Source organism: Piliocolobus tephrosceles, chromosome 15 (assembly GCF_002776525.5).
Source record: "Piliocolobus tephrosceles isolate RC106 chromosome 15, ASM277652v3, whole genome shotgun sequence".
In the NCBI taxonomy this organism is placed as follows: domain Eukaryota; kingdom Metazoa; phylum Chordata; class Mammalia; order Primates; family Cercopithecidae; genus Piliocolobus; species Piliocolobus tephrosceles.
Window position 1 is genome coordinate 95361355 of NC_045448.1, and position 25918 is coordinate 95387272.

The 25918-nt window shown below is 40.2% G+C and overlaps 1 protein-coding gene across 2 annotated transcripts in view; it reads left to right on the top strand.

Moving 5' to 3' along the window:
• SEPTIN10 (septin 10) overlaps positions 1-23774 on the top strand; it is a 71304-nt gene extending 47530 nt beyond the window's left edge. Inside the window, exons 6-10 of one of the 2 annotated variants that reach the window (XM_023190389.3) lie at positions 1203-1299; positions 2527-2695; positions 13430-13562; positions 20121-20308; positions 22428-23769. In XM_023190389.3, coding sequence (XP_023046157.1) covers positions 1203-1299; positions 2527-2695; positions 13430-13562; positions 20121-20308; positions 22428-22443 — 603 coding nt within the window. In that variant the 3' untranslated portion in view covers positions 22444-23769. Of the gene's footprint in view, positions 1-1202; positions 1300-2526; positions 2696-13429; positions 13563-20120; positions 20309-22427 lie in introns of both variants that reach the window. The other variant, XM_023190388.2, reaches the window with a different exon arrangement.
• The last annotated feature ends 2144 nt before the right edge of the window (positions 23775-25918 follow it).

Here is a 25918-nt window from a genome sequence, read left to right on the forward strand (position 1 = left end):
TCTTTTCCTGGTCTAAGCCATTTCTTCCCACTTTGCTCATCCATCTAAATCTTGTTCTTCTTGATCTGGCTTAGCTTGTATCTTCCTGCTTCCAGTGATCTCTCATTCCTCTCAATTTCTAGGACATTTACTATATTGACATTAATTTGGGACTTTGTATACTACTTTATATTAGTATCATATCTATACACACACACTGTACACACACGATAGGAATACACTATTGTATAGTCACATATACAATATGTATACTGTGGGTGTGTGTATGTGTAATTTCCTCAACATTATCTTTGTCTTTTAGGGGAAAATTGTTTTTTGGCCAGGTGTAGTGGCTGACACCTATAATCCCAGCATTTTGGGATTATAGATGGCTCACACCTATAATCCCAAGACAGGTGGATCACCTGAGGTCAGGAGTTTGAGACAAGCCTGGCCAACATGGTGAAATCCCGTCTCTACTAAAAATACAAAAATTAGCTGGGTGTTGTGGTGGGCAACTGTAATCCCAGCTACTCGGGAGGCTGAGGCAGGAGAATCACTGAAACCCAGGAGACGGAGGCTGCAGTGAGCTGAGATCATGTCATTGCACTTCAGCTTGGGCGACAGAGCAAGACTGTCTCAAAAAAATAAAAATAAAAATAAGATTTTTTTTGTTTGTGTGTATTCCCAATAGCATAATGCCTTGCATGTAAATACTTTTCTTTATGGGGCCCAAAGATGACTTTTTTTTTTTTTTTGGGGGGCGGGGGGGACGGAGTCTAGCTCTGTCGCCCAGGCTGGAGTGCAGTGGTGCAATCTCGGATCACTGCAAGCTCCGCCTCCTGGGTTCACGCCGTTCTCCTGCCTCAGCCTCCCGAGTGGCTGGGACTACAGGTGCCCGCCACCGCGCCCGGCTAATTTTTTGTATTTTTAGTAGAGATGGGGTTTCACTGTGGTCTCGATCTCCTGACCTCGTGATCCACCCACCTCGGCTTCCCAAAGTGCTGGGATTACAGGCGTGAGCCACCGCGCCCGGCCAATATGACTCTTGTAGAACAGTTAGCACATATTCACTGGCAGGTTTTAAAATCTGAGGCATAGCTGACCATTTGATTTTAATAGGTTTGTTATTTAATAAATTATTCTCTTCTCTCTTACATAAAATGTCTTTTATCTAGTCAGTTATCACACTGGTATGAGATGTGTTTGTTATTCTTTTTCAGGGATTGTTGCCGTTTGCTGTTGTGGGAAGTATGGATGCGGTGAAAGTTGGAAACAAGGTGGTCAAAGCTCGCCAGTACCCTTGGGGTGTTGTACAAGGTAAATGAGACAAAGGATGAATAGAAATATGTATCTAGTAATCTCAAAGCTGCCTTTCATGCCTTCTTTGGGGTGATGCTTAGTTTGGATGTGATTGGTTGTCAGAGGAGTTGGCTGTGTACTATTTTAGCCAAAGTCTGGAGGCCATGTAGAGCCTCCCCCTTCTCATTATGCCACACAAACATTACCTCCCCGCGGTACCCTGTTAGTAGGTGGGAAACAACAGTGGGGCACTCTGACCAAAATGTGAATGTAGAAACTAGTGTTGAGACATAAAACATCACTAATTGCCACTTAACTATGAGGACAGTCAACCATCTTATAATTTATTTATTTTTACTGATAAAAGTATTGCCAGCTATTTCCAGAATAAACCAGTCAGCCAACTTAAAAAGTTAAATTCACTTGACATTTAGATTATTTATCTGACATTATAATGAGTAAGTAAGTGGTACTGTATGGTTCATTTACTTATAGTGCTAATTAATGGTGAATAGATCACCTTTACTAGTATAGATTTCCAAATGCTGATTTTTTTCTTAATTGATAAATTTTGTAATTAATGAAAAATATCGAGAAAATGTAACATTTTTAATTTTATAAAAAATATAAAAGTAATAATTATACTAAAGAGTGTTGGTCACAATAACATATATTTATTTGTAGTCCTCTAGTCACTGTAAACATAGAAGAAGGATCATGTAAGTGTGTTCACTAATTTTGAATAGTGTCTAACACAGGATCATAAATGTGTTGTATAAAAAGAATTTGATAATTATAGCATGGATAGATAGTATTCTTGAGTTTGTAGAATTTACTACTTTGAAGTTTTAGTGAACTAATATTACATACTCTTTTTAAACATTATGTGAAACGTCTTCAGGATAATTTGTAAACTGCTAACAAAATATTAGTGTGAAATAACTAGAACAGTTGGTTAACAATAAGTTCTGTCTCTTTTGCTATTTCCTGGTGGTCCATTGGCTACTAAATTTAAAGGAAATCTCCTGGTCTGTTAATTCACATTGCCTATGATACAGTGTTTGTACTGCAAGAGTTTCTTCCTTGGTTGCCTGTATAAAATAATCGTAGCAATTAAGCAAACTGATCATTTTGCTATTTGTTATTTCACATGTTTTCATTTATTTGTTCATTCAGCAAACACTTAATTGTGTGCCAGGAATTAAAATCCAGTGTTGCTCTTTTCTTTTTTTTTTTTTTGACTAGTGGAAAATGAAAACCACTGTGACTTTGTAAAGCTGCGGGAAATGCTCATTTGTACAAACATGGAGGACCTGCGAGAGCAGACCCATACCAGGCACTATGAGCTGTACAGGCGCTGCAAACTGGAGGAAATGGGCTTTACAGATGTGGGCCCAGAAAACAAGCCGGTCAGGTAGGGTTGGGTTCTTGGGAAGCCAACCAAAGAGGAAGTTAGAAAGGATTGCATATTTTTATATATCCAGGGTGATGGGGCATGTGTTGTTTAGAATCTCCCAAAACCACGATACAGAATCATTTGGTAATGACTAATTATTGTGCTTCTTGAATCACTTGACTCCTTCTTGCTTTTGAAGAGTCTTGCTTTTTAAGTCCTTGTCTGACTCAGAAAGAGTTAAATACAATGAAGAATGTATGACAGAGGCCCCCGTTTCAGTTCATGCTGACATGAGTAACTGAAGGAAAATACCCTCATTATTTGATTTATTTTTGTATTTATCTGAGACAGATGATATATTTAACTGTTTTCATAAAGGTAAGTTGGAACGCAGATCATTTTCTTATTTTTATTTGTTTATTTTTTGTAGAGACAGGGTCTTACTATGCTGCCCAGGCTGGTCTCAAACTCCTGGCCTCAAGTGATCCTCCTACCTCAGCCTCCCAAAGCTTTGGGATTACAAATGTGAGCCTCCATTACCAGTCCTCAGGAATCATTTAAAATAAACTAAAACATTTTCTGTTGGTTTTTCTTCTGTAAAAGTTTTGGAATGAGTGAAGCTTAGCAAAACATATTATAGAGGAATAATGAGCGTGCTTGTAGGGAGTCAGAGAGTAGATTGTTTCTTGCCATATTACAGCGTAGTTATAAGAATTTTAGAATCTGAACACCTCCTTGCTCAGTAATATAAAGCATTAAAAGTTGTAGAAACTTCCTTGGTAATTTCATATGGTGCTGTATCCCAGACTTTATGAAACTCGAATCCTTAGTGTACTGAATCAAATCGATTCGATGTAGCATTCCAGAACAGTGTTTGCATGGAGGAAAGCATGAGATCCTTGGGACAAATGCTATTTTAAACTCTCTCATGAGACTGAAGATTCCTATTCCATTGCATTGTTTGTATTTGTTATTTCCCTGATTCTTAGCACCTGCACCAGAGTAAACACAAAAGAAAGGAGGAGGAGTGCATCAAATCAGTGCTGCTGTTGCATATACGCTTTTGGAAGACTTAATCTTAGATGAAGTTAAAATTTTAAATTTCTTCAGTCTATGGAGTTAATTAATGTTTTCACTTCTGGTAGCATAGTGAATTAAGAATTGTGTATACTTACGGCCGGGCGTGGTGATTCATGCCTGTAATCCCAGCACTTTGGGAGGCCAAGGCGGGCAGACCACTTGAGGTCAGGAGTTCGAGACCAGCCTGGCCAACATGGTGAAACCCTGTCTTTACTAAAATTACACAAATTAGCTGGGTGTGGTGGCATACTCCTGTAAAACCAGCTACTCAGGAGGCTGAGGTGGGAGAATCTCTTGAACCTGGGAGGCAGAGTTTACAGTGAACTGAGATCGTGCCACTGCACTCCAACCTGGGCGACAGAGCGAGACTCCATCTCAAAGAAAAAAAAAAGCGTTGTATGTACTTAACCTACCCTCACCAAATTCAGGCATAGGATGCTTCTGGTTGTGGGCCAGTCATTCTGGTAAACTGACAGTTTTCTTATGATACTGTCTTCACTAAAGATTAATCATCTTGAGTTAGCTTCCCTAGTGTTTCTCAGAGGAAGCTCTCTTCTCATTTCTTCCAAGTGTCAGGGTCACTTCAGAGGCCTCTGTGCACTGAGGTGGAAGGGGTCCTGAGTAAGAGCATGCAGGGACAGCTTTGAAGTCCTCCCTGAGGAGATGGGCCTGGGTGTCTGGTGGAGTCACCTGTGGATGATTGAGAAATTCGGGGTCAGAATTTCCAGGGATGAAGCCTAGAAATCTGCAGTCAGAATTCTTAGTCATTCAGCAAATAATTAGTTTGTCTGCTGTCTGCTCAGCCAAATGCTAGTCATTGGGTATATGTGCACTGTGGGATCAAACAAGAGACCCTGTCTGTGTAGAGTCTGTATTGTGGGCTGGGAGGAGGACCCCTATGTGAAGAAGAGAGTTGGGGGGAGGGAGGCAGAAGTGGGGAGACCAAGTTAGGAGGTTGCCATGAGAAGATGGAGGCATGAAAGAGAGTGGTAGTGACAGAGGGGTGAGAAGTATGCTTAGCACATGTAATTTTTTTAAAATTTAATTTTATTATTATTATTTTTTTGAGATGGAGTCTCACTGTGTTGCCCAGGCTGGAATTCAGTGGCGTGATCTCGGCTCACTGCAACCTCCGCCTCCCAGGTTCAAGTGATTCTCATGCCTCAGCCTCTTGAGTAGCTGGGACTACAGACATGCACCACCACCCCTGGCTAATTTTTGTGTTTATAGTAGGGACAGGGTTTCACCATGTTGGCCAGGCTGGTCTTGAATTCCTGGCCTCAAGTGATCTGCCTGCCTCGGGTTCCTGAAGTGATGGGATTACTGATGTGAGCCACCACACCTGGCTGAGGATATGTAATTTAAAGTTAAAGTCTGTGGGACCCACTGATAAATTAAGTTTGGATATGGGATTTGAAGGAAAGAGAGGAATCAAGGATAACTCAGTCACCGTTTTGACCTAGAAAGTGGGGTGACTGGTGGTGATCTTTATTGACCAGAGCAGGATGCAAATCGGAGAGTTTAGGGGTGTAGTTGGTAATTCAGAGGTTTTAGAAATGTTACATTTAAGCTGCTTGTTAAATATTCAGTTGAAGAGTTTGAGTAGGTTATTACAAACATGAATCTGGAGCGAGGGAGAAGTTAGGGCTGCCATAGTAATTTGGGAGTCAACAGTGAATAATACTGGGTAAAATCTTAAGTATTTTTTGAAAGGTTCTGCCAAATGCTAGAGATTACTATTATTTCTCATGGAGTTTACGTTCTCGTAGGGGAGTTCAAAAGTTAAACACCTAATTGCACAGTACATTGTAGCTGTGATATAAGCACTAAAGGAGAGGTAGACAGTGTAAAATGGGTGGTGTGGGTGGGGGGGGGTTCCAAATTTAAGCTGGGAAATTCGAGAAGACTTTCTTGAGGCAGTGACTATTTTGAGCTGTAATAACTTGGGGAAAACAGAGCAAGACATTTACAAAGGGCTGAAGATGGAGAGAGTATGGCATCTGTAAGACTCTGGAAGAAGATCAGTGCACCGCAGTACAGCAGGACAGATGAGGCAGGTCTGGGCGCGCATGAGATGAGAGGAGAGAACAGGCAGGCAGCAGCTATGGAGGCCCTGGGGAGGATTTTGATCTTTGTCCTAAGGGGAAGGCAACTTTATTTTAGGAATAATATTTGCATTTTAAAAATTATTCTTTGCTCTAATGTGAAGGAGGTATTGAAGGGGTGTGCAGAGATGCTTAGGAGAGGCCAGTTAGGAGAGCATTTCTTTGACTAAAGTGAGATCAATGACAATAAAGAGCTGGACATATTTGAGAGATGACTAGAAGGTAAAATTGGAAGAACTTAATGGTTGTTTGGATATTAATAAACTGAGAAAGCAGGAGGCTAGAAGGAGACTCCTAGTCTCCTGAATTTGTGGTTTCATGGTTAGGTGGATAGTTACTGCATTCATCTAGATAGGTATGGCTGAAGGAGGACTAGCTTTTTTGTGTGTATGAGGCAGCAGTGGTAGGCACAGTGGAGGTCACAGTTTGGGACCTGTTGACTTTGAGTTTCCTCTGAAACAGCAAAGTGACAATTACAAGTAAATACTTTGGGGTATCTTTCTGGAGGTCAGAGAAGGGCTGGGCCAAAGAAATATGCCCAAGAGTCATGGGCATTTAAATGATTAATTCTAAGTGTGACCGGGGATAAGACGGCCTGTAGAGAGAAGTACATCTAGAAAGAAAGTTGACTTGGAGACAGCCTTGAGTCACTTTAGTATTTCTCAGCTGGAGGAGCAGATAGGAGAGCATGAGAAGGGAGGAGGAGGAAAACCAGCAGTGTCACGTATTGAAACTTGACAGAGGGGATCAAGGGAGAGAGAGTGTGCTGCTGTGTCAAAGTTGAGGGCCAAGTTTATGCTGCACAAGTACAGAGGTGCTTCCTTGACAATTCTCGGAGAATAATGAAGACCACTTTGTGTTCAGTTCAAAAAGGCAGTGGTTGGGGCCGGGTGCAGTGGCTCACGCCTGTAATCCGAGCACTTTGGGAGGCTGAGGCAGGCAGATCACGAGGTCAGGAGATCGAGACCATCCTGGCTAACATGGTGAAACCCCATCTCTACTAAAAATACAGAAAATTAGCCATGGCATGGTGGCGGGCACATGTAGTCCCAGCTACTTGGGAGGCTGAGGCAGGAGAATGGCATGAACCCAGGAGGTGGAACTTGCAGTGAGCCGAGATCATGCCACTGCACTCCTGCCTGGGTGACAGCGAGATTCCCTCTCAAAAAAACAAAAAAAGAAAAAAAGGCAGTGGTTGGAAGGCTACATAGGTCTGGACTTGCCGATTTGAAGGGAAGGCGTACAACAGGAAGAAACCATTTTCTTTCTAGCTCTGGGAGTGGAATGGATGAACTGAAACCATTGCCGGCCTTGTTTGTTCACTGCTCACAATTCATATCCAGGGAAAGAAAGTCCAGTAGGCCCAATGTAGGTCATGTTCCCATCTCTTGTTTAGGAGTGAGTATGAACCTGATTAATTGTCCCACAAGACTGTATCCCATGGGGGACAGGTAACCCCCGAAAAGGTAATGAGGATAATGGTACCAAGAGGAAAGGGCTCAATGATAGGCAGTCAGGAATCATAGATTGCCCTTCACATCCATTTACTGAGCATTTCTTCAGGTTGGGAAGCATCTGCTCACTGATCACACAAAGAAGGGGAAATTAGAAAGGAAGGTTCTTCAGCTTAGGTCAGGCTATGGACTGGGTGGGAGCAGCGGCTGGAAGAAACTCAGTAAGTTTAGGTCAGGCTACAGAGCTAATGGGAGCAGTGGCTCAGTATTGTCTTCTGAGAGAGTAGACCTTTCTACGGTATTTCTGGATCACTTGGGTAAAGTTGAGGCAAAATGTCTCTTCTGGTGCTTTGTCGTATGTGATTAAATGATTTGATAAGGCTTTTGTAGCTCATTGTAGTCTGATGTATTAGGAAACTTTTGTTTTTTATAGTTTCAAGAAGTTATATCTGGCCAGGCGCGGTAGCTTATGCCTGTAATCTCAGTACTTTGGGAGGCCGAGGCAGGTGGATCACCTGAGGTCAGGAGTTCAAGACCAGCCTGGCCAACATGGTGGAACCCTGTCTGTAGTAAAAATACAAAAATTAGCTGGGCGTGGTGGCAGACACCTGTAATCCCAGCTATGTGGGATGCTGAGGCAGGAGAATTGCTTGAACCTGGGAGGTGGAGGCTGCAGCGAGCTGAGATCACACCACGGCACTCCAGCCTGGGCAGCAGAGTGAGACTGTATCTCAAAAAAAAAAAAAAAAAAAAAAGAGAATTTATGTCTATTTTCTGGGGAGTCTTTTCCCATTTAATTTGGTAGTTGCTGTAATTTGGTTGGCATGTAAAATCTGTCCCCCAGTATTACATCTGTCTAGCAATAAAGACAACTGATGCGAACCTATTGGGTGACCTTTATGTCACTGTACTTCCTGGCCCTCTTTGTTGCCAGAACTTCCGTTTGTTTTTCCACTTACGTTTTATTGAGTGGGTATGCTGAGTCATAGTGGATCCTAATCTGCCACCACCAATTGTAGGCTTGTCACGAGCCACACGTAAGTAGCATTATAGTCTTATAGTTTAATGAACTGATCTTAACATTTTATATTAATTATTTCAACCATTGGAAACATGCCTTTATAAAACTTTTTAAATCCCCAAGTTTAATAAAGATTAACCTAACTAGTCTCTTTCCCACAGTTAATCACCTTTAACTTTTTAGCACAAAATCACTGTCATTGAAGTACTGTGGGACCTATAGCTTTGAAAGGAAGATTTATGCGTAGTAGTTTAGAGTTGCTTAAGTGTTTGACGTAATTTTAGTAAAACTTAATGTCTTTGGAACTCTCAAGAACTAAATAGTTCTTCAGGTAGTCCATAGTAGGCTTGGAAAAAGTTCACTAGGCTTATTGGAACTGTACTTGAAACACAAACATGTCGCAATTGAAGGAAAGGACTTTTCTTGATGACATGAGCATCTGAGATTTTTTCTTTCTTTCTCTTTGGTTTTCAACTTTAAATCAGTGAGATTTGCAACAATAGTAGTATGTTGGCATTAAATATTCATGACAGGCCAGATGCAGTGGTTTACGCCTGTAATCCCAACACTTTGGGAGGCCAGACAGCTGCATCACTTAAGCTTTGGAGTTTGAGACCAGCCTAGGCAACATGACAAAACTCCATCTCTACGAAGAATACAGACATTAACCAGCTGTGGTGGCATGCTTATACAGTCCCAGCTACTTGCGTGATAGAGGCAGGATGATTGCTTGAGCCCAGGAGGTAGAGGCTACAGTGATCTATAATTGCACCACTGCTCTCCAGCCTGGATGACAGAGTGAGAGCCCATCTCAAAAAAAAAAAAAAAAATTATGATGGCAAGTTACTTTTAAGCTAGAAAAGGGAATAGTATGGCAAGAAAATGTTTTTATTTTTATTTAATAAATCTATAAGAATGATTGCATTAGTTTTAGAATACTAACTTTATAGACCATTGTCTTCTAGATCTGACTTTCTTTACCACCTTTTGAAAAATATTACAAGTTTCTTTACTTGAAATTGGCCTTGTAAATTTACATTGTCAGAAGTTGGAAAGCAGCACAATAAGATGCAAAATATGCGGAAGCAGTCCATCACTTTCTTCTGCTGAGACATCACATTGGGGCAATCCGATTTGTGGTAGTTGGGAATATGAACCTTGGAACAAGTCTAATCTGGTTCAAATCTCAGCTTTTTACTTTTCAGCTGTGTTTCTTTGGGCAGATTACTCTCTGTGCTTTAGTTTTCTTATTTAGAATGTCAGGGCTTGTTCTTCAGGGTTGCTGTGGGAATTAAATAGTCAACATAAAGGAGTCCAGAAGAGTATCCTGCCAGTAGCAGATACTCAGCAAATGTTAGGTCTCTTCTCTTCACCGGGTAGGTGTAGTTTCCTTGTGAACAACTCAAGTGCTTGTATAGATTAATGAAGCATTGTTTTAAAAAAAACTTATGTTTGTTATGAATTCAAGATATTTTTACATCAAGCTTGTCTTTAAAGACTATCAGTCATGTTGGACTAGTGAAATGTAGTGAAGTTTCTAAAGATGATGAAAGTAGCTGATAAATATAGGGGCTTCTTTAAAAAAAAAGATCAAAACAAACAAACAAGCAAAAAGCCTGGTACTAAGTAAAATGCCTCCTTGGGGTGTGAGACATGTGATGTCTAGGGTATTTTGCACATTTGTAATCTCTTCTTTTAAAGAACATATTTCTGCAAGTGTTTAGGATCTGTTTCTTCTTGGAACCCCTCCTGTGCATGCCTCACACTCACCTCTCAGCCATGGTAACTGTTGTGTAGTATTTCTTACTCTGTGTTTCTTTGAACTTACAGAATTCTATACTTAAAAGCTTGATGTCTCCAGTTATAAAATTTAAGATTAATAAGATTTCTTAATTCAGCTTATTTTGAAATTGATTTATTTTTATAAGCAATAGAAATTTCTCACTAATGCAGCTGGAAAGTGAATTTGTGTTCTCTGTCAAACCTTTGGGATATTCTGATAGCAAGCCCAAATGGAAGGGCTCAGCATTTCTGACATATAGGAAGGTTAATTATACCTCCAAAATGCTACACATAGGAAAGGGCAGCTACCAGTAGAGTTCCAGGATAGTTCTTTCTTTGCTGGTTATGCTGGTTCAGTCTGCCTCCCCTCTCCCAGAAATTTGTCATGGACTGAACATTTACAAAGAAACTGAAATGTCTAGAGAGTTCTGCTGGATAGTCAGTCACAGAGATGAATAAGGATTCATTTTCTGTTCTCAAGATTTTTGACCTATGAGAAAGGAGAGGCAGGCAGGATATAAATGCCATGGCAGTGCTTGGAAGGAATTCTAACTGGGGAGTGTGGCAGTCACTACAGGACTGAACGAAGGAGGACAAACGCAGAAATGAAAACTTAAACTGTTTTAAAGGAAGGGGCCAGGGGAAGAAGAGAGCACCCTGCTTCTAGTGGGCAAAGGCAGCCACCCCAAGCTTCTTCAGCCCTTCATATTTATTGGGTAGAAAGAACAGGGAGGAAGAGGTAATGATTGGTCAGCTGCCTAATTGATCACAGGTTCATATTATTGCTAACAGGCTTCAGATGTGCCCTGTAGATGGTCACAAGAAACACTTGTGCCTGTGTTGTGACTGCCCTCAGCATTCCTCCTGGACGGCAGACGCAGTTTGTCAGTTTGTAACATTCTGCATTTATGAGAACAGTTTGCTCTTTACTTATAAAGCCTCCAGTGGTATACTGAGTTGATCATGACCCTCATTCTTTCAGCCTGCAACAGGGGAGAGTGGGGAAGACTTTACAGAGGAACTTGTATGTGAATTTGCCCTTGAGGGGCAGAAGATTAGCAGGGCAACATGGGGGTAGAAAGTGGACAGTGGCCACAAATCGAAGCCTGAAATGCCAGGTACATTCTAGGAACAGTGAACTGGTGTGGCTGTTCATTGGTGTGACTGAAACCTGAGGGTATCAGAATTGTTTGGTGAGAAATCAATCTGGAAAGGTAAAGTTAGGCCAGATATAAAGTTTCTTGAGTGCAATTTAAAGGAGGTGGGACCTTATTCTATAGACAGCATAACTTTAATGTGGTAAGAAAAGATAATGAGATCTGTGCTTTTGGTGGAAAATCTAGAGAGTGACAAGAACAAAGTGAAAGAGGAACTAGAAGCCCAGAGATGAATTAGGAGATTGTTGCAGTAGTGAAGGCAGAAAATCACAAAGATCAGGTTTGGCTGTAATCAGATAATCTGTAGAAATGGAAAGAAGGTTATATTAAGAGGCTTAGCTTCAGAAGCTGAACTAATGGACCTTGGTGATAAGATAGGGAGATAGGGTAAGGGAAGAGTGAAAGATGACTCAGGATTTCCAAGTTTCCACACACAGTGATTCCAGTGAACAGAGATTGAAAGAGGGACGTGTTTAGGCTGAAACGAGGGTATTTCTTGTAAAGGAGTTGCTTAAGCAGAGACTTCAGGACTCTAGTACTCCATATCAGCACTAACACGGGTGACTTCATATTTCATGCTATGGGAAATTTCATGTTTTGGGTTACCATGTGTAAAAAGATATTGGTACCTGTTACATATATGAGGCTGAACATGAGATGTATGGCAGGTTCTTGAATAACAATGTTTTTTTGTTCAATGTCATTTTGTTATAACATTGATAAGAAAAAAAATTGATTCCTAGTGATGGCCACTGTCTGTGTAGAGTTGGCACATTCTCCCTGTATCTACAGGTTTTCTCTGGGTTCTTCATCCCAAAGCTGTCAGCATTAAGTTCATGAGCATGTCTAAATTGTCCCAGTCTGAGTTGGGTGTGGGTGGTGTGAGTGTGCCCTGCAATGGAATGGTGTGCCGTCCAGGGCTGATTCCCACTTAGCTTCCAGGATAGGCTCCAGCCATCCATGACCCTGAACTGGAGTAAGCAGGTTGGAGAATGAATGAATGAATACATATTATTGTAACATAAAAATTTATTAAGTATACAGTACACAAATGTAGGACAGTAAGCAATGTGGTGTGAAAGAACTCAGTGAGCCTGCCGTATTTGTTGTTATTTGTTTTTGAATTACATTGTGGTAGGAGATGATCTTTACAGTTTTCCCTTTGCAAACATTTATTCCCTGATTTCGCCTCCACCACGATGACTGCCATCACTCACTGATGCACCAAAAATTGGGTAATTAATTGTCCTACTTGTTTTTAATTTTTCTTAAATGTGTATATAGCTAACATTTATTTCTATGTTTAATATTAGGAAGGTTTTGAGTCTTTACTTACAAGTTTGGTAGTGTTTTTGTGACCAGAAATATGCCATAGGAACTTAATTCTTGTTTATATCAATTATCCTACAGTAAAAATAGGTTTAATTATACGTCGCTTCACTTAAAAGTTACAGTTTTCAAGAACCTGTTAATGGCATTAGGTGAGCACTTGTATTTTTTAAAGTTTATTATATCACTTTTTTTTTTGTTTTTTTGAGACAGAGTCTTGCTCTATCGCCCAGGCTGGAATGCAGTGGTATGGTCTTGGCTCACTACAACCTCCACCTCCTGGGCTCAAACAATTCTCCTGCCTCAGCCTCCCATGTAGCTGGGACTACAGGTGCACACCACCATGCCTGACTAATTTTTTGTATTTTTAATAGAGACAGGGTTTCACCATGTTGGCCAGGCTGGTCTTGAACTCCGTACCTCAGGTGATCCTCCTGCCTCAGCCTCCCAAAGTGTTGGGATTACAGGTGTGAGTCACCAGGCCCGGCCAATTTTGTTTTGAGACAGAGTCTTGCTTTGTCACCCAGGCTGGAGTACAATGGCGTGATCTCGGCTCACTGCAGTCTCTGCCTCCTGGGTTCAAGCAATTCTCTCACCTCAGCCTCCCAAGTAGCTGGGATTACAGGCACCTGCCATCATGCCCAGCTAATTTTTGTATTTTTGTAGAGACAGGGTTTCACCATGTTGGCCAGGCTGGTCTTGAACTCCTGACATTAGGTGATCCACCTGCCTTGGCCTCCCAGAGTGTTGGGGTTATAGTCGTTAGCCACCATACCCGGCCTATATCACTTTTTAACAGGAGAGTAACACAAATAACTTTTTAGTCTTCAAGAGACCTATGAAGCCAAAAGACATGAGTTCCATGGTGAACGTCAGAGGAAGGAAGAAGAAATGAAGCAGATGTTTGTACAGCGAGTAAAGGAGAAAGAAGCCATATTGAAAGAAGCTGAGAGAGAGGCAAGTATGCTGGTTTGATGTGATTTGCATTTATTTTTTAGATGTCCTATTAATTTGGAGGATTTATTCCAAGAATTCGCTTGAGATGCTTTTGTAGGCTACTTGTTCTTTAAAGAGTAGCTTTCCCAGCACATAGTATTTGAATATTGACTTAAAATCATAGCCTGAAATTAAATGAAAACTTTGGCCTTCTTTTTTTTTAAAAGTAGTGCATTTATGGAGTGACTAACCGTTGAAATTCTTATAATGAACTGGAAGCTGCAGCAGCTACCCTCTTGGGTGCAGACGTTTTTCTTTCATGAAATCCATCATGCCTTGAATCCACAGTATACAATTTTTAGGTGCCTCATTCAACCAGTCTCAGTGGTGGTTTGTCTTTGTTAGTGCCAAGGCTAAAAGAAGAAACACCACTGGATGCTTTCTTGTGCCTGGCAGGGCAAGCCACATTTGCCACAGGCCAACTCCTGAAGGTGGTGGGCCTCACAGCCACAGTGGCAACACAGTATATGCGTCTTACTGTGATGCTTTCCAAACGATGACCTTCCCTTTGTCATCTCACTCCTTTAACTGAGACCAAAGAGAATTTTGGCCTTTTGAGCAAATATTCTTCCATTCGAAATAGTTTATCAAGGGCTTGTAATGGACTAGGTTCCTGAGAAGTGTCTTAACCATGAGCCATAAACATTTTTGCTATGGCTTAATAAAGCCTTTTTTGAGTGTTACTGGGGTGGTTGTTTGCCCTGAAATGGGGATTTGTGAAGGCTGTGAAGTAGCTTTACTTCCCATTTGAACCCAGTCTCTCAGTCTCTCAGGGTGTAGTTAGGTGGTCTAGATCAGTGGTCCCCAATCTTTTTGGCACCAAGGACCAGTTTCCTGAAGACAGTTTTTTCACGGACCAGGGGAGATGGTTTCGAAACGAAACTGTTCCACCTCACATCCTCAGGCGTTAGATTCTCATAAGGAGTGCACAGCCTACCTCCCTCACATGCGCAGTTTGCAGTAGGGTTTGCTCTCCTGTGGGAATCTAATGCCACCACTGATCTAACAGGAGGCAGAGTTCAGGCAATACTGCTTGTTTGCCCGCCACTCACCCCATACTGTGCAGCGGTTCCTAACAGGCCATGGACCAGTACTGGTCCGCGGCCTGGGGATTGGGGACCCCTGGTCTAGATGACCTTGGGGTAGTCCTGGCACCAAAAAAACCACCACTGAACTTCCGTAGTTTTGTTTGCTTCTAGTTCTCAAGCAGCAGTTTAGGTTTTGAGTAAAGCTATTTTCTTGGAAATACGTGATTTCTTGAAGAGTTAATCTGTAATCCAGTTGTGCTAGTTTATTATTTCAGATACACTTATAGTACTTGCTGCGTAAGTGAACTGTGCAGGAAATGGTTTTGTAAAAGTAATAGTTTACTAATTTATTTATAATTCGAATTTTGATGTTTTATTTGGAAAAAGTTCAAACACCAGAAAAGTGAAAGTATAGGATACCTGTGTCCTTCCCCTTACCTAAGAAAATAGGAATACCATAATCTCACCTAATCTTCAGTCCTTATTCAGATTTCCCCAGTTGTCCCAAGATTGGCTTTCAAAATCGTTCCTTTTTATTTGGTGATTTTTCTGTTTTTGTTTTTGAACCAGGATGCAATCACTGATTACATATTGTACTTGGGTATTATGTTTGTTTAGTTTCTTTTATTCAAGAGTTTCTTATATAGCATGACTCTTAGTTTTACCAATTCACTAATAAAAAAGATACCACTCAAAACATTATTTCATTCTATAATAAAGGACTGTTATTTAAATATGTCCTTGCCAATATTGTTGTGAAACAAATATCCCTTATCTTTTGTATAAATCTGGATTTTTATAGGTAGGTTAGTAAAATGATGTATGCTTACATAATAGTGTGTGAACATTAGATGAGTAGAGTGGGGAGATGCACAGAACAAATGATGTCTCCAAATATCGTTGACGTTCTGTCTTCCCTATTTCTTTATTGACAACATTCTAGAAGAACTCATGAGGCATGTTGCGTGTGACACACGGATTTCTCATATACCCTGCCCACTTTAAGAAAAACTACAGTTTATATTTATCCCTCAGGTTACATGACCATCATTAAGTTATTATTACTACCCAATTTGATATGTCAGTCTATATCTTGGGATAATTTTTTCACTTAACATTTATGCCCCTCATATTTCCAAAAAGTATGCTCGGTAATTTGCAGTTTAAAAATGCAGCTACGTTACAGCCATGAACATGAGGAGAACAGGAGCCTTATAATACAGGGTATGCCTGGCCCCATTTTTAGAAATTAGAAATAAATACTAGGGAAAATATTTCTCTCTGCTGAGCTAGCACATGACTTCCATCTAAATTCTGTGTGGTCCCTTCTGCCCTGCCTGCCTAGAAGTTAGAGCCTTAGAGCCCAGTCTTCGTGTTCACTTAAAAATTCCCTCGACCAGGGTTCTCAGCTGCCCTCTGTGCAGCTGAGAAAAAAGTCGTTTGAGACGGAGTCTCGCTCTTGTTGCCCAGGCTAGAGTGCAGTGGCCCAATCTCGGGTCACCGCAACCTGTGCCTCTTGTGTTCAGGCGATTCTCCTGCCTCAGCCTCCCGAATAGCTGGGATTATAGGCATGCGCCGCCATGCCCGGCTAATTTTGTATTTTTAGTAGAGACGGGGTTTCTCCATGTTGGTCAGACTGGTCTCGAACTCCTGACCTCACGTGATCCACCCACCTCAGCCTCCCAAAGAAAAAAGATACTTTTAAAAGGATCTTTGAGTGACAGAATGTGTAGTATCCTTAAAAGTAGTGTTTACAAAAGATACAGGATTGTGCAGTAGTCCCCCTTTATCCTCAGTTTGGCTTTCTGAGGTTTCAGTTACCCGTGGTCAACCACTGTCTGAAAATACTACTATAAGATATTTTGAGAGAGAGAGAGAGAAAGAGACCACATTCACATAACTTTTATTACATATATTGTTATAATTGTTCTATTTTATTATTAATTGTTATTGTTAGTCTCTTACACTGTGCCTTAACTTTACCATAGGTGTCTATATAGAGGAAAAAACACAGGTTATGGTACTACCTGTGGTTTCAGGCATCCTCCTGGAGTCTTGGAACATATCCCCCATGGAAAAGGGGAGACTGTCGTACCATATTGATAACTTAATCTTCTTAAGAGAATTGGTGACTATTGATAGCACAAAAGATCCCTTGTTTTTAATTTTTTGAGAATTTGAAAATGTGTTTGAATTAACTGCCTGTCATAGTGAATAATGGAACCATGAATGCATGCTTCATGTATATGGAATAGTTCTTGATAGCCAGAGCTGGAAATGCCACACAATGTGAATAATAGTCACATTCACACCTCCCCACCATCTTGTTTAATGTTTCCCTCTTTATAGTTTTCCTGGAATTTTTAGTCAACCTCATGAATGATGTATGAAGGGCTCTGTGACCTTTCAAGATATTTTAATATGCATATGAGGTACGCAACCTCCATTTGAGTAACCAGAGAGCTATATCTTAGTCACGTGATAGAAACCTGCCCTTGCCGCTTCCTTTCCAGACTTTACCCCACTCCTGCTCCTCTCCCACATCACCAGTGCACACGTGTGCAGAAAACTGTCACTCTGTTTGTGCCACCGATTTGAATGACATCTGGGTAGCGTGCCCTTTAAACACACACATGTACCTAGCATGTAACTTTTTTAAAAGCAGGAACCATTTAAATAAACAAATACTAAGGAACTGATGCTTCTCTGAAAAGACATCCTCTGGAATAAAAGCGTCTTAGGTTAGAAGGGCCTTATTCGATTATCTGTTTTAACCTTGTTTCCCTTGGAATACTTCTCCTGTCAGGTGCTCGCTGGCTCACAGGACAACCTGTTCCGTATTGGGAACATAACACTTTTATTAGACCAGAGTTTAGCTCTCTGGTTTCTTCCCTCAGTCTCTGATTTTCAGTGAAATATTTCCTCAAATGTTGTATGTCATCTTTTTTTTTTTTTTTTTTTTTTGAGATGGAGCCTCACTCTGTCGCCCAGGCTGGAGTATAATGGCGCTATCTTGGCTCACTGCAACCTCATCCTCCCGGGTTCAAGCAATTCTCCTATCTCAGCCTCCCAAGTAGCTGGGAGTACAGGTGCACACCGCCACACCTGGTTAATTTTTTGTATTAGTAGAAACGGGGTTTCACCGTGTTGCCCAGGCTGGTCTTGAACTCTTGAGCTCAGGCAGTCCACCCGCCTTGACCTCCCAAAGGTCTCCCCCTTTCTAGACACCTTGGTGTCTTAATGACATAGCCAGGTGCGGTGGCTCGTGCCTGTAAACCTCCATGAGCCACCACGTCCAGCTATGTCATCTTTTTCAAGACACCAAGTCCTGCTTTGTTTGCATGAATGCTAGGTTTCTACCCGGAACTAAAACGTTAATGTTAGATTTACCTAACCAGATCAGAGGACCAAAAATAAGGTTATCTTTTAAAATGTAGATTCTAGACACTGTGTTTGTGTTGTTAGAGGGCACAGCACACAGCTGATTCGTATGGAGCTGGCTTAAGACCCTAGATTTTTTTTTTTTTGAGGTTAAGCCACAATTAAACCAGGACCACCTACATTCTTCCTTGGACCTTGTCTCTTTGAACTTGCATGCAGAACTTCACATAACTTTCATCTGTATTTCTTCTCATTACTAGTTCTTCTACATCTTTTAGAATTCTTTTATGAGCAGCATTGTGTGCTGTGCTGGGGGTATAAAAATAAAAAAGACATAGCTCCTAAGTAATCCTCAGGGAGACGTTGCTCCCACAGTTAGCCCAGCACATGTGTGCTAAGGGTTTCTCTTTTGCACCTATAACAGAGCACAGGGCACACAAAGAACTACCCAGAGTGGCAGTTGGAGCAAGCTAAGTTTCCTATTTTTTGTTATTAACAATGGGTAATATCTATTGAATGCTTACTCAATGCCAGCCATCATGGTAAAAACGTTAGATAGAATTTTTCTTTTGGTGTATCCCAGTTGTTTTAAAGCTTCCTTTTTATTTGTAAGTTTCCAGAGTTTTATGCCCTTCATAGCTTTGAGAAATATGCCTTCTATGATCCATATAGGGCATTCCTTAAATTGTGGAAAAATATAAAGTAAAAGACAGATCTGCCCTTAAGTTGACATCCAAGGTGACATTGCTCCCTTTATATGGTTTATCAAGTGATTTTCAGCCCCAAGGAGATGAAAAACTACTGAATTTTATTCTTTAAATAATTTTTTCTGCTTTTTTCAACTTAAGAGAAATCTCTTGTAATGTTACAAACTTTTGTGAAACTCATTTAACAGTTGTATAGGGGAAGTATAACCCCTATAGGTTCTTCATTGGAATGACCCCTTATTCTCAGATTAACAAAAGAAAAACAAACAAGTTTATTAACATGTGTATTTCACATATACATGGGTGATACAGTCAATGAGTAGTTCTCAAAGAGGTGACTGCATTCTACCTTCTATAGCAACTTCAACAAAGAACAGTTAATTTTTACAAAAATGACAAGACAAAGGAAAAGGACTTGGAGTCTCTAGGGGCAGCAACTTGGAGGAAGGCACGTAGCTGGCAGAGGAAGGCTAGTCAGCAAAGCTAGTTAATGTAGGGCTGTCTGGTTCCAGTCTCCAGGCCCAAAAGGGTCTGAAGTTGTCTTTGGTGGTTAACCTTTGTTCTCCCTGGCTGGGGAAGGGGGCTGGATACCTTTTGTCTTTGTACATCTGTATCCTGCCTTTAGGCACCTAAAGGGAGGTCAGAGAGCTTTCCTGTATCTGCTGCTTCTTAGTTGCTCTCAGCTCAACAGTCCTGCACAGTCTGCTCTCCTACAGCTTCATCAGATGTGTTTAGCATTAATGTATTCTTTGACTTTATCTTTATTGGATAGTGTAAATTCTACTATGATGAGTATTTTTATATGTAAAACTTTCTGAGTTTAGGATTGTTTTAAGCCTAGATCTCAAGACATTGAAAGACTGGAAAAATAGAATACAGTTTTGACATTCTTGACATAGTTGACAATTGACACTTGCTTTCCAATGATGTTTACCAGTACAGTTTTCAATAACTGTTTACTGCACATATTTTACTTGGAAAATAGTGTTGTTGTTTTTTTCCTTTCTGGTGATTTCTTTCTATACTTTGCATCTCTTATTTTTATTGAGCATGGACTTAAGAGACTTTAAGAAGTTTTGTGGGGAAAATATACACCAAGAAAATAAAAACTCTAGGAAAAGGTCACAGTGTTTTAAAAACAGTTTTGTTCATAAAGCTATGATTTTTATTATATTTAGTTTAAGCATTTTTTGCATGGGAACTCATTTAGAATTAAAGTTACCAAGGGAATTCCATATGTAAACTTTTCCTTGACCTGTGAACTTCTGAGACTTTAGGAAGACTTTGACTGTGTAAGGTTATTCTGTGTTGTGCTGTGGGGTCTGCCTTTGTGTTGCTGAGCTGGAGAGCGTGCCTCTGCTGCCGTGCTGTGTCAGTAGTGGGGATTGCACTTTTGTTTCCAGCTACAGGCCAAATTTGAGCACCTTAAGAGACTTCACCAAGAAGAGAGAATGAAACTTGAAGAAAAGAGAAGACTTTTGGAAGAAGAAATAATTGCTTTCTCTAAAAAGAAAGCTACCTCCGAGATATTTCACAGCCAGTCCTTTCTGGCAACAGGCAGCAACCTGAGGAAGGACAAGGACCGTAAGAAGTAAGAGACCCAGCCACCATCCTTGGCAGCCCTGCCCGCACTTGTCACGTGGCCCCGTCGGATCTTCCTTGCGCTTCTTACTTCTGCTTCCTTATGCTTTGTCTGCCTCCTCCAACTAAATGTCAGCTCTTGGAGAGGAGAGACCTTGTCCCTCTTGTCCACTGCGGTTTCCCCAGAATCCAGAACAGCACCTGGCACATGTTATGTGTTCAGTGTTTGCCAAAATGAATGAATGAACAAAATAAAAATACATCACAGTGTAGAAAGGATCAGTTAGCTGGGGGAAAATGGCTGCTCTTATTTCATAGCCCAGCCGTGACCCTAGTACACAGCTAATGGCTGCTGACCCCATGAGTTATTTTGAATTTCATGTCTAAATGAAGCTGTGCCCTTTGTTGGGGAATTATAGACATAGATAGTATTTTATTAAACTAATTCTTAGGTTCATTTTTTAGAACAAATTCTCCTGATACTGATTTTGTGAGAATTTTTATTTTAATAAGGGAACCAGGCTGTGGATTCGATCTCCTGTGCATTGATGTCAGAACTTGTGAAAACAGTGGTGGACGTAAAGATGCAGAGAAAGGTAGAGAGGGCCACAGTGCAAGGGAGCGGCCATGAGTAGCATGTGGATGATAATCACAAGGCGTGTAGGTTTGGGGTATGTGTTAAAATCAGTTACCCAAGTTTTAGAAAATAAGTTTATTTTTCCTTTTTGATAATTTCCTTCTGTACTTTGTATCCCTTGTTTTATTTCTCCCACATAAGATGTCCCTGTCGGTTTAACTCTTTGGCTGTTGAGGAAATTCATCATGCCTTGTTCTGCTCAGAATGCTCATTTGGGGGACTCTGCCTCAGTTTACTCTAGCTGCCTCTGTGCTAGCAGCATTGCATGCTCCCATGTTCCCCACAGAGCAACACATCTGGTCTAATGCTCTCACTGCATCTATGTCAGACCCATTTTTAGAATATTGCAACTCAACTTTAAAATAGTAAAACATAACCTTGGCCCATTGGTGGCTTTCAATTTTTTAAACATGGAGAAGTAAACCACAGGACTTTGGCAGGTTTTATTGGCTTATATATTTTACAGGTTTTTTTTTTTTTTTTTTTTGAAAAGAGGAAGGAATTCGCATGTATGATCTTTTAATGTAAGCTCTCCAAGGGCATGGGTCTTTATCTTGTTCCTTGATATAACCATCCCCAGAGCCTAGAGCAGTTGTCTGGTACATAGTAGGCATGCAATTACTTTTTATTTTTTATTTTATTTATTTATTTTTTTTGAGACGGAGTCTCGCTCTGTGGCCCCGGGCTGGAGTGCAGTGGCCGGATCTCAGCTCACTACAAGCTCCGCCTCCCGGGTTTAGGCCATTCTCCTGGCTCAGCCTCCCGAGTAGCTGGGACTACAGGCGCCCGCCTAGCTCCGCCTCCCGGGTTTACGCCATTCTCCTGCCTCAGCCTCCCCAGTAGCTGGGACTACAGGCGCCCGCCACCTCGCCCGGCTAGTTTTTTGTATTTTTTAGTAGAGACGGGGTTTCACCGTGTTAGCCAGGATGGTCTCGATCTCCTGACCTCGTGATCCGCCCGTCTCGGCCTCCCAAAGTGCTGGGATTACAGGCTTGAGCCACCGCGCCCGGCCGCAATTACTTTTTAAAGAATAAGTAGTATGAAAGCTGTATTTTATTCAAGCATTGAATTTAAAAAGATTAACTATAAATTTATTACTGCTTTTCAACCTGCTTTGGATTTTAAAGCTTATGGATCTTTTATTAATACCTTTTTTCCTTTCATCTTAACCCAGTGTTACTAAAATTAGATTTCCCATTTTTTCGCCTATATGAAAGATAATTTACATTTGCCTTGTAAAAATTATCACCCTGCTCCACTTGAGAACCCTGCTGTTGTTTGCAAAATCAGGGCCAAACCCATATTTTTTGAGAGCTCTCTAGAGGAATTTATCTTCAAGAAAATATGGTTTGGTGTTTTTGGTTTTTTCTTTGCTTTTTCAAAGTCCCATAGCCAGATATCCTATAATATACTAGATGCATATTTGCTAATTTTTACTTCTTGAATGTTTTCTTTCAAAGTGTACCAATCAAAAGGTTCTTTTTCTTTCCAGCTCCAATTTTTTGTAAAACAGAAGTTCCAGAGCACAGAAGGTCATCATCACAAGCAAACTTCAATAAAAAAAACTAGAAGTGTGCTTTGATTTTGCTGTTTTTATGTGTTTTATCACTCTGTATTTGGTGAACGGCCACAGTTACTGATATTTATGGTAAAGTACTTTCAAGTACAAGGTCAATACATAAGCCAGAGTGAATGATACTACAAGTTGAGCATCTCTAATTCAATAATCTGAAATCCAGAAGCTTCAAAATCTGAATCTTTTTGAGCACTGACTTGACCCCACAAGTGGAAAATTCCCCACCTGACACCTTTGCTTTCTGATGGTTCAGTTTAAACGGATTTTGTTTCTTGCACAAAATTATTAAAAATGTTGTATAAATTACTTTCAGGCTATATGTATAAGGTGGATGTGAAACATGAATTATGTAATTAGTCAGGTCCCATTGTGTATATGCAGATATTCCAGAATCTGAAATCCAAAACACTTCTAGTCCCTAGCATTTTGGATAAGGGATACTCAGCTTGTACCTATATATTCATATATATTCACTGTTGTTAGAAAGTTTTAAGTTGCTGTTTTGTAATGAATCTAAATCTTTTGTCTTGCTACCAAGCTATTGTCACTGCAGTGCATTATACCAAAGAGCAAAGTGTCAGTGCCATTGAAAATACAGAACCCATTAATATCGTGACTATATGATTGCATTTATATTCCAAGATGAACCTTTTTTATACTAAAAATTTTGGGGAATATGTTTTGGGATGTATTATAGAGCTGAAACTCTAACCTCTTAATAGTTTTATAGAACTTAAAAATTTTTGATACAGTTACCCAATTGGTGATATGATCTTAAGCTTTTATGTCAAAATATTTAATATGACTTCATGCTTTATTATGCCTTATTATGGCTGATGTATTACTCTGGTGGAACAAAATATCTTTAAAAGTTAAAACATCCAAATATATAAACTCTTTTTTCCTAATGATAAAGTACCTTTGAGTATGAGTGTATCACAGCTTTCATTAGGAAAACTTTTCATTACATACTTGTTTAAACTCTGTCTTCCAGGGGAAAAATAATAAGGTTGAATCATTTTATTAAAAATACATTTTGAGAAAATAGCTGAACATCTGAATATTAAAGATATGAAAATGCACATAATTCATATTTCAGGTGGTATTTGCATTCAGTGCCTTGCTAGTATTCTCAGAACATTTTAATTATTTCTAACATTTCTTAACAGTCATAGATATATAAATTTTCATTATTTGTACTTGAATATTCTAAATAAAACTGACATTTACTCTTGACAAATAAAACATGTATATTTACTAAAATGTGTTTAATTTTCCTTTTTGAAAACTGTCATTTTCAAAACATTCATTTAATTACTCATTTGAATTATTTTGGAGATGAGGTATTTTATGAGTATTTTCAGACAATAAAACTTATTAGTCTGTGTCAGATTCTGAGCAATCATAAAGTCATCCAAGTTGTAAATAAAACTGCATAGCACAATTTATCTGGACACTTTAAATTTTATTTTTGCATTTGAAATTCACAGATATCTCTCAGTCTTTAAAAACTTCAGTAAATTAAATTATATGTGTCACAGAACAAGCTCAGAAGTTTCTTCGCAAGATCAGTGACACCCGGGTTCTGGTAGGCAGGGAGTCCTAGAGGGTAGGTGACCTGAAGTACAGAGCCAGGCCAGCACGCCACAGTACTTAGTGCCAGCTGAGCAGACTGTTCACAGAGGGACTCAATGACACTGCGGGAGTGTTTGTTACATATGTGGCTATATTTGACCACACTGTTTATAAAGCAGCTCTCCTTAACTCTGAAGAAGGTACTTCGAAGTGTGAGATGATTGTTGGAATGGTAAACAGTTATTCAAGTTTCTAGTTGAAAAGAACATAATAAACCTGCCTAAGACTCTCTGGACTTAACAGCAGGGTGGTCGTTTTGTACTGCTGATGACTGCTGTGAGAAAGCCTCACTCCTGCTTCAACCACAATGTGAATTTTAAATTTATTTCATATATTTGGGTCTCGTATAGGATTTTATTTTAAAAGAGTTCAACAACAAAGAAATTTTTTAACAATGACTTCTTATTACAAAGCTGATTTATTATCAGGCACATGATTAGAAAATGAATTATCCACTGATGCTTAAATTAATCTCCTGGGAATAAAATAAAGCTACTCATGTTTTGTTAAAAATTTTTCCCATTAAGCTTATGAAACAGTTGTCTCTGACAGCCATTAATCCTAGTACATACTCCCTCCGATTTTTAAAGCTCTTTCACATAGACTAGGATTTGAACTTCAAAGCAACACAAGGAAAAAGCATTACAGGGGTTATTATCCTATATTGTGGATGAACTCAGTGTAGGCCCCGTGCTCCTATTGGGCCAGGAAATGGGGACACACACATGATTCAGGCCATCCATGCATCACGGAGCAGCCAGAGCAGGCTGGACAACCAAGTGGGTTTGGAGCAGGGCACTCTCAAAAGGGTGTCTGCCTCTCCTCACAGATCACAAGGAGCCGTCCAAGGAAGTGACTGGTCCTGAAGGACTGGAGCAGTTTGTCCAGAGTGTGAAGGAAGAAGGCATTCTTAGTACAAGGCACAGCATGTTGTGTGCACTGGAAAGTAGCTGAGCAACATCAGAGTACCAGTGAGGAGCGGGACTCTGGTAAGGGCCAGGTTTCAGAAGCCGGTCAGGAATGGGTCAGGAAAGAGTTTAAAAATCCTGTCCGGCAGGCAATAGGAGCCATTGAAAGGCTTGGCCTCACAAGGTTAGGTGTGCTCCAGGGTTTATGGGAAGGAGATATTGGCAGGCAGGGGCAGCTGGGCCAGGGGCAGGCCAACCCTTTAGGGAGATACAGTAGACTCACGTAAGGTGTGTTTAAACAATACTGATGTAGAAAGGAATGTATAGTCATGAAAATGGTAGCTGTATGGATAAATCCAAATGAATAACCTGTATAAAACAATTATAACATCTTATGGACTTGAAAATACATAGTGAATTAAAATATGAGAAAATAGTGGCAAGACAGTTAGGAATGGGGTAAATCGAGGGATCTCAGGTTCTTGCATTAACTGGGAAGTGGTTAGGAGTCCCAGTCACACAGGTAAATCAGAATTGCTTCTCGCCGTCTCTAAGGTAAGCATGAAACATGGTGACGTGTGTAACTTCCAGGCTAATAGTAGGAAAGCTGGTTTTAAAATGCTAATACAGGGGAAAAAAAAAAACTACAGGAAATAGCACAGGTGTGACAATCAGAACACATGTAGTAAGTAATATGGTAGATTTAGACCCAAATGTATCAATAAGTACTTGGATTACATGCTCAATTTTTTAAAATAAGTTTCCTAAAAAAGCAGCTGTATGTAGTTTACAAGGGAACAGTCTAGAACTTTGTCTTTATAGACAAGAGAAAGGTTAAAAGAAGATGGGAAAAGGTACATCATG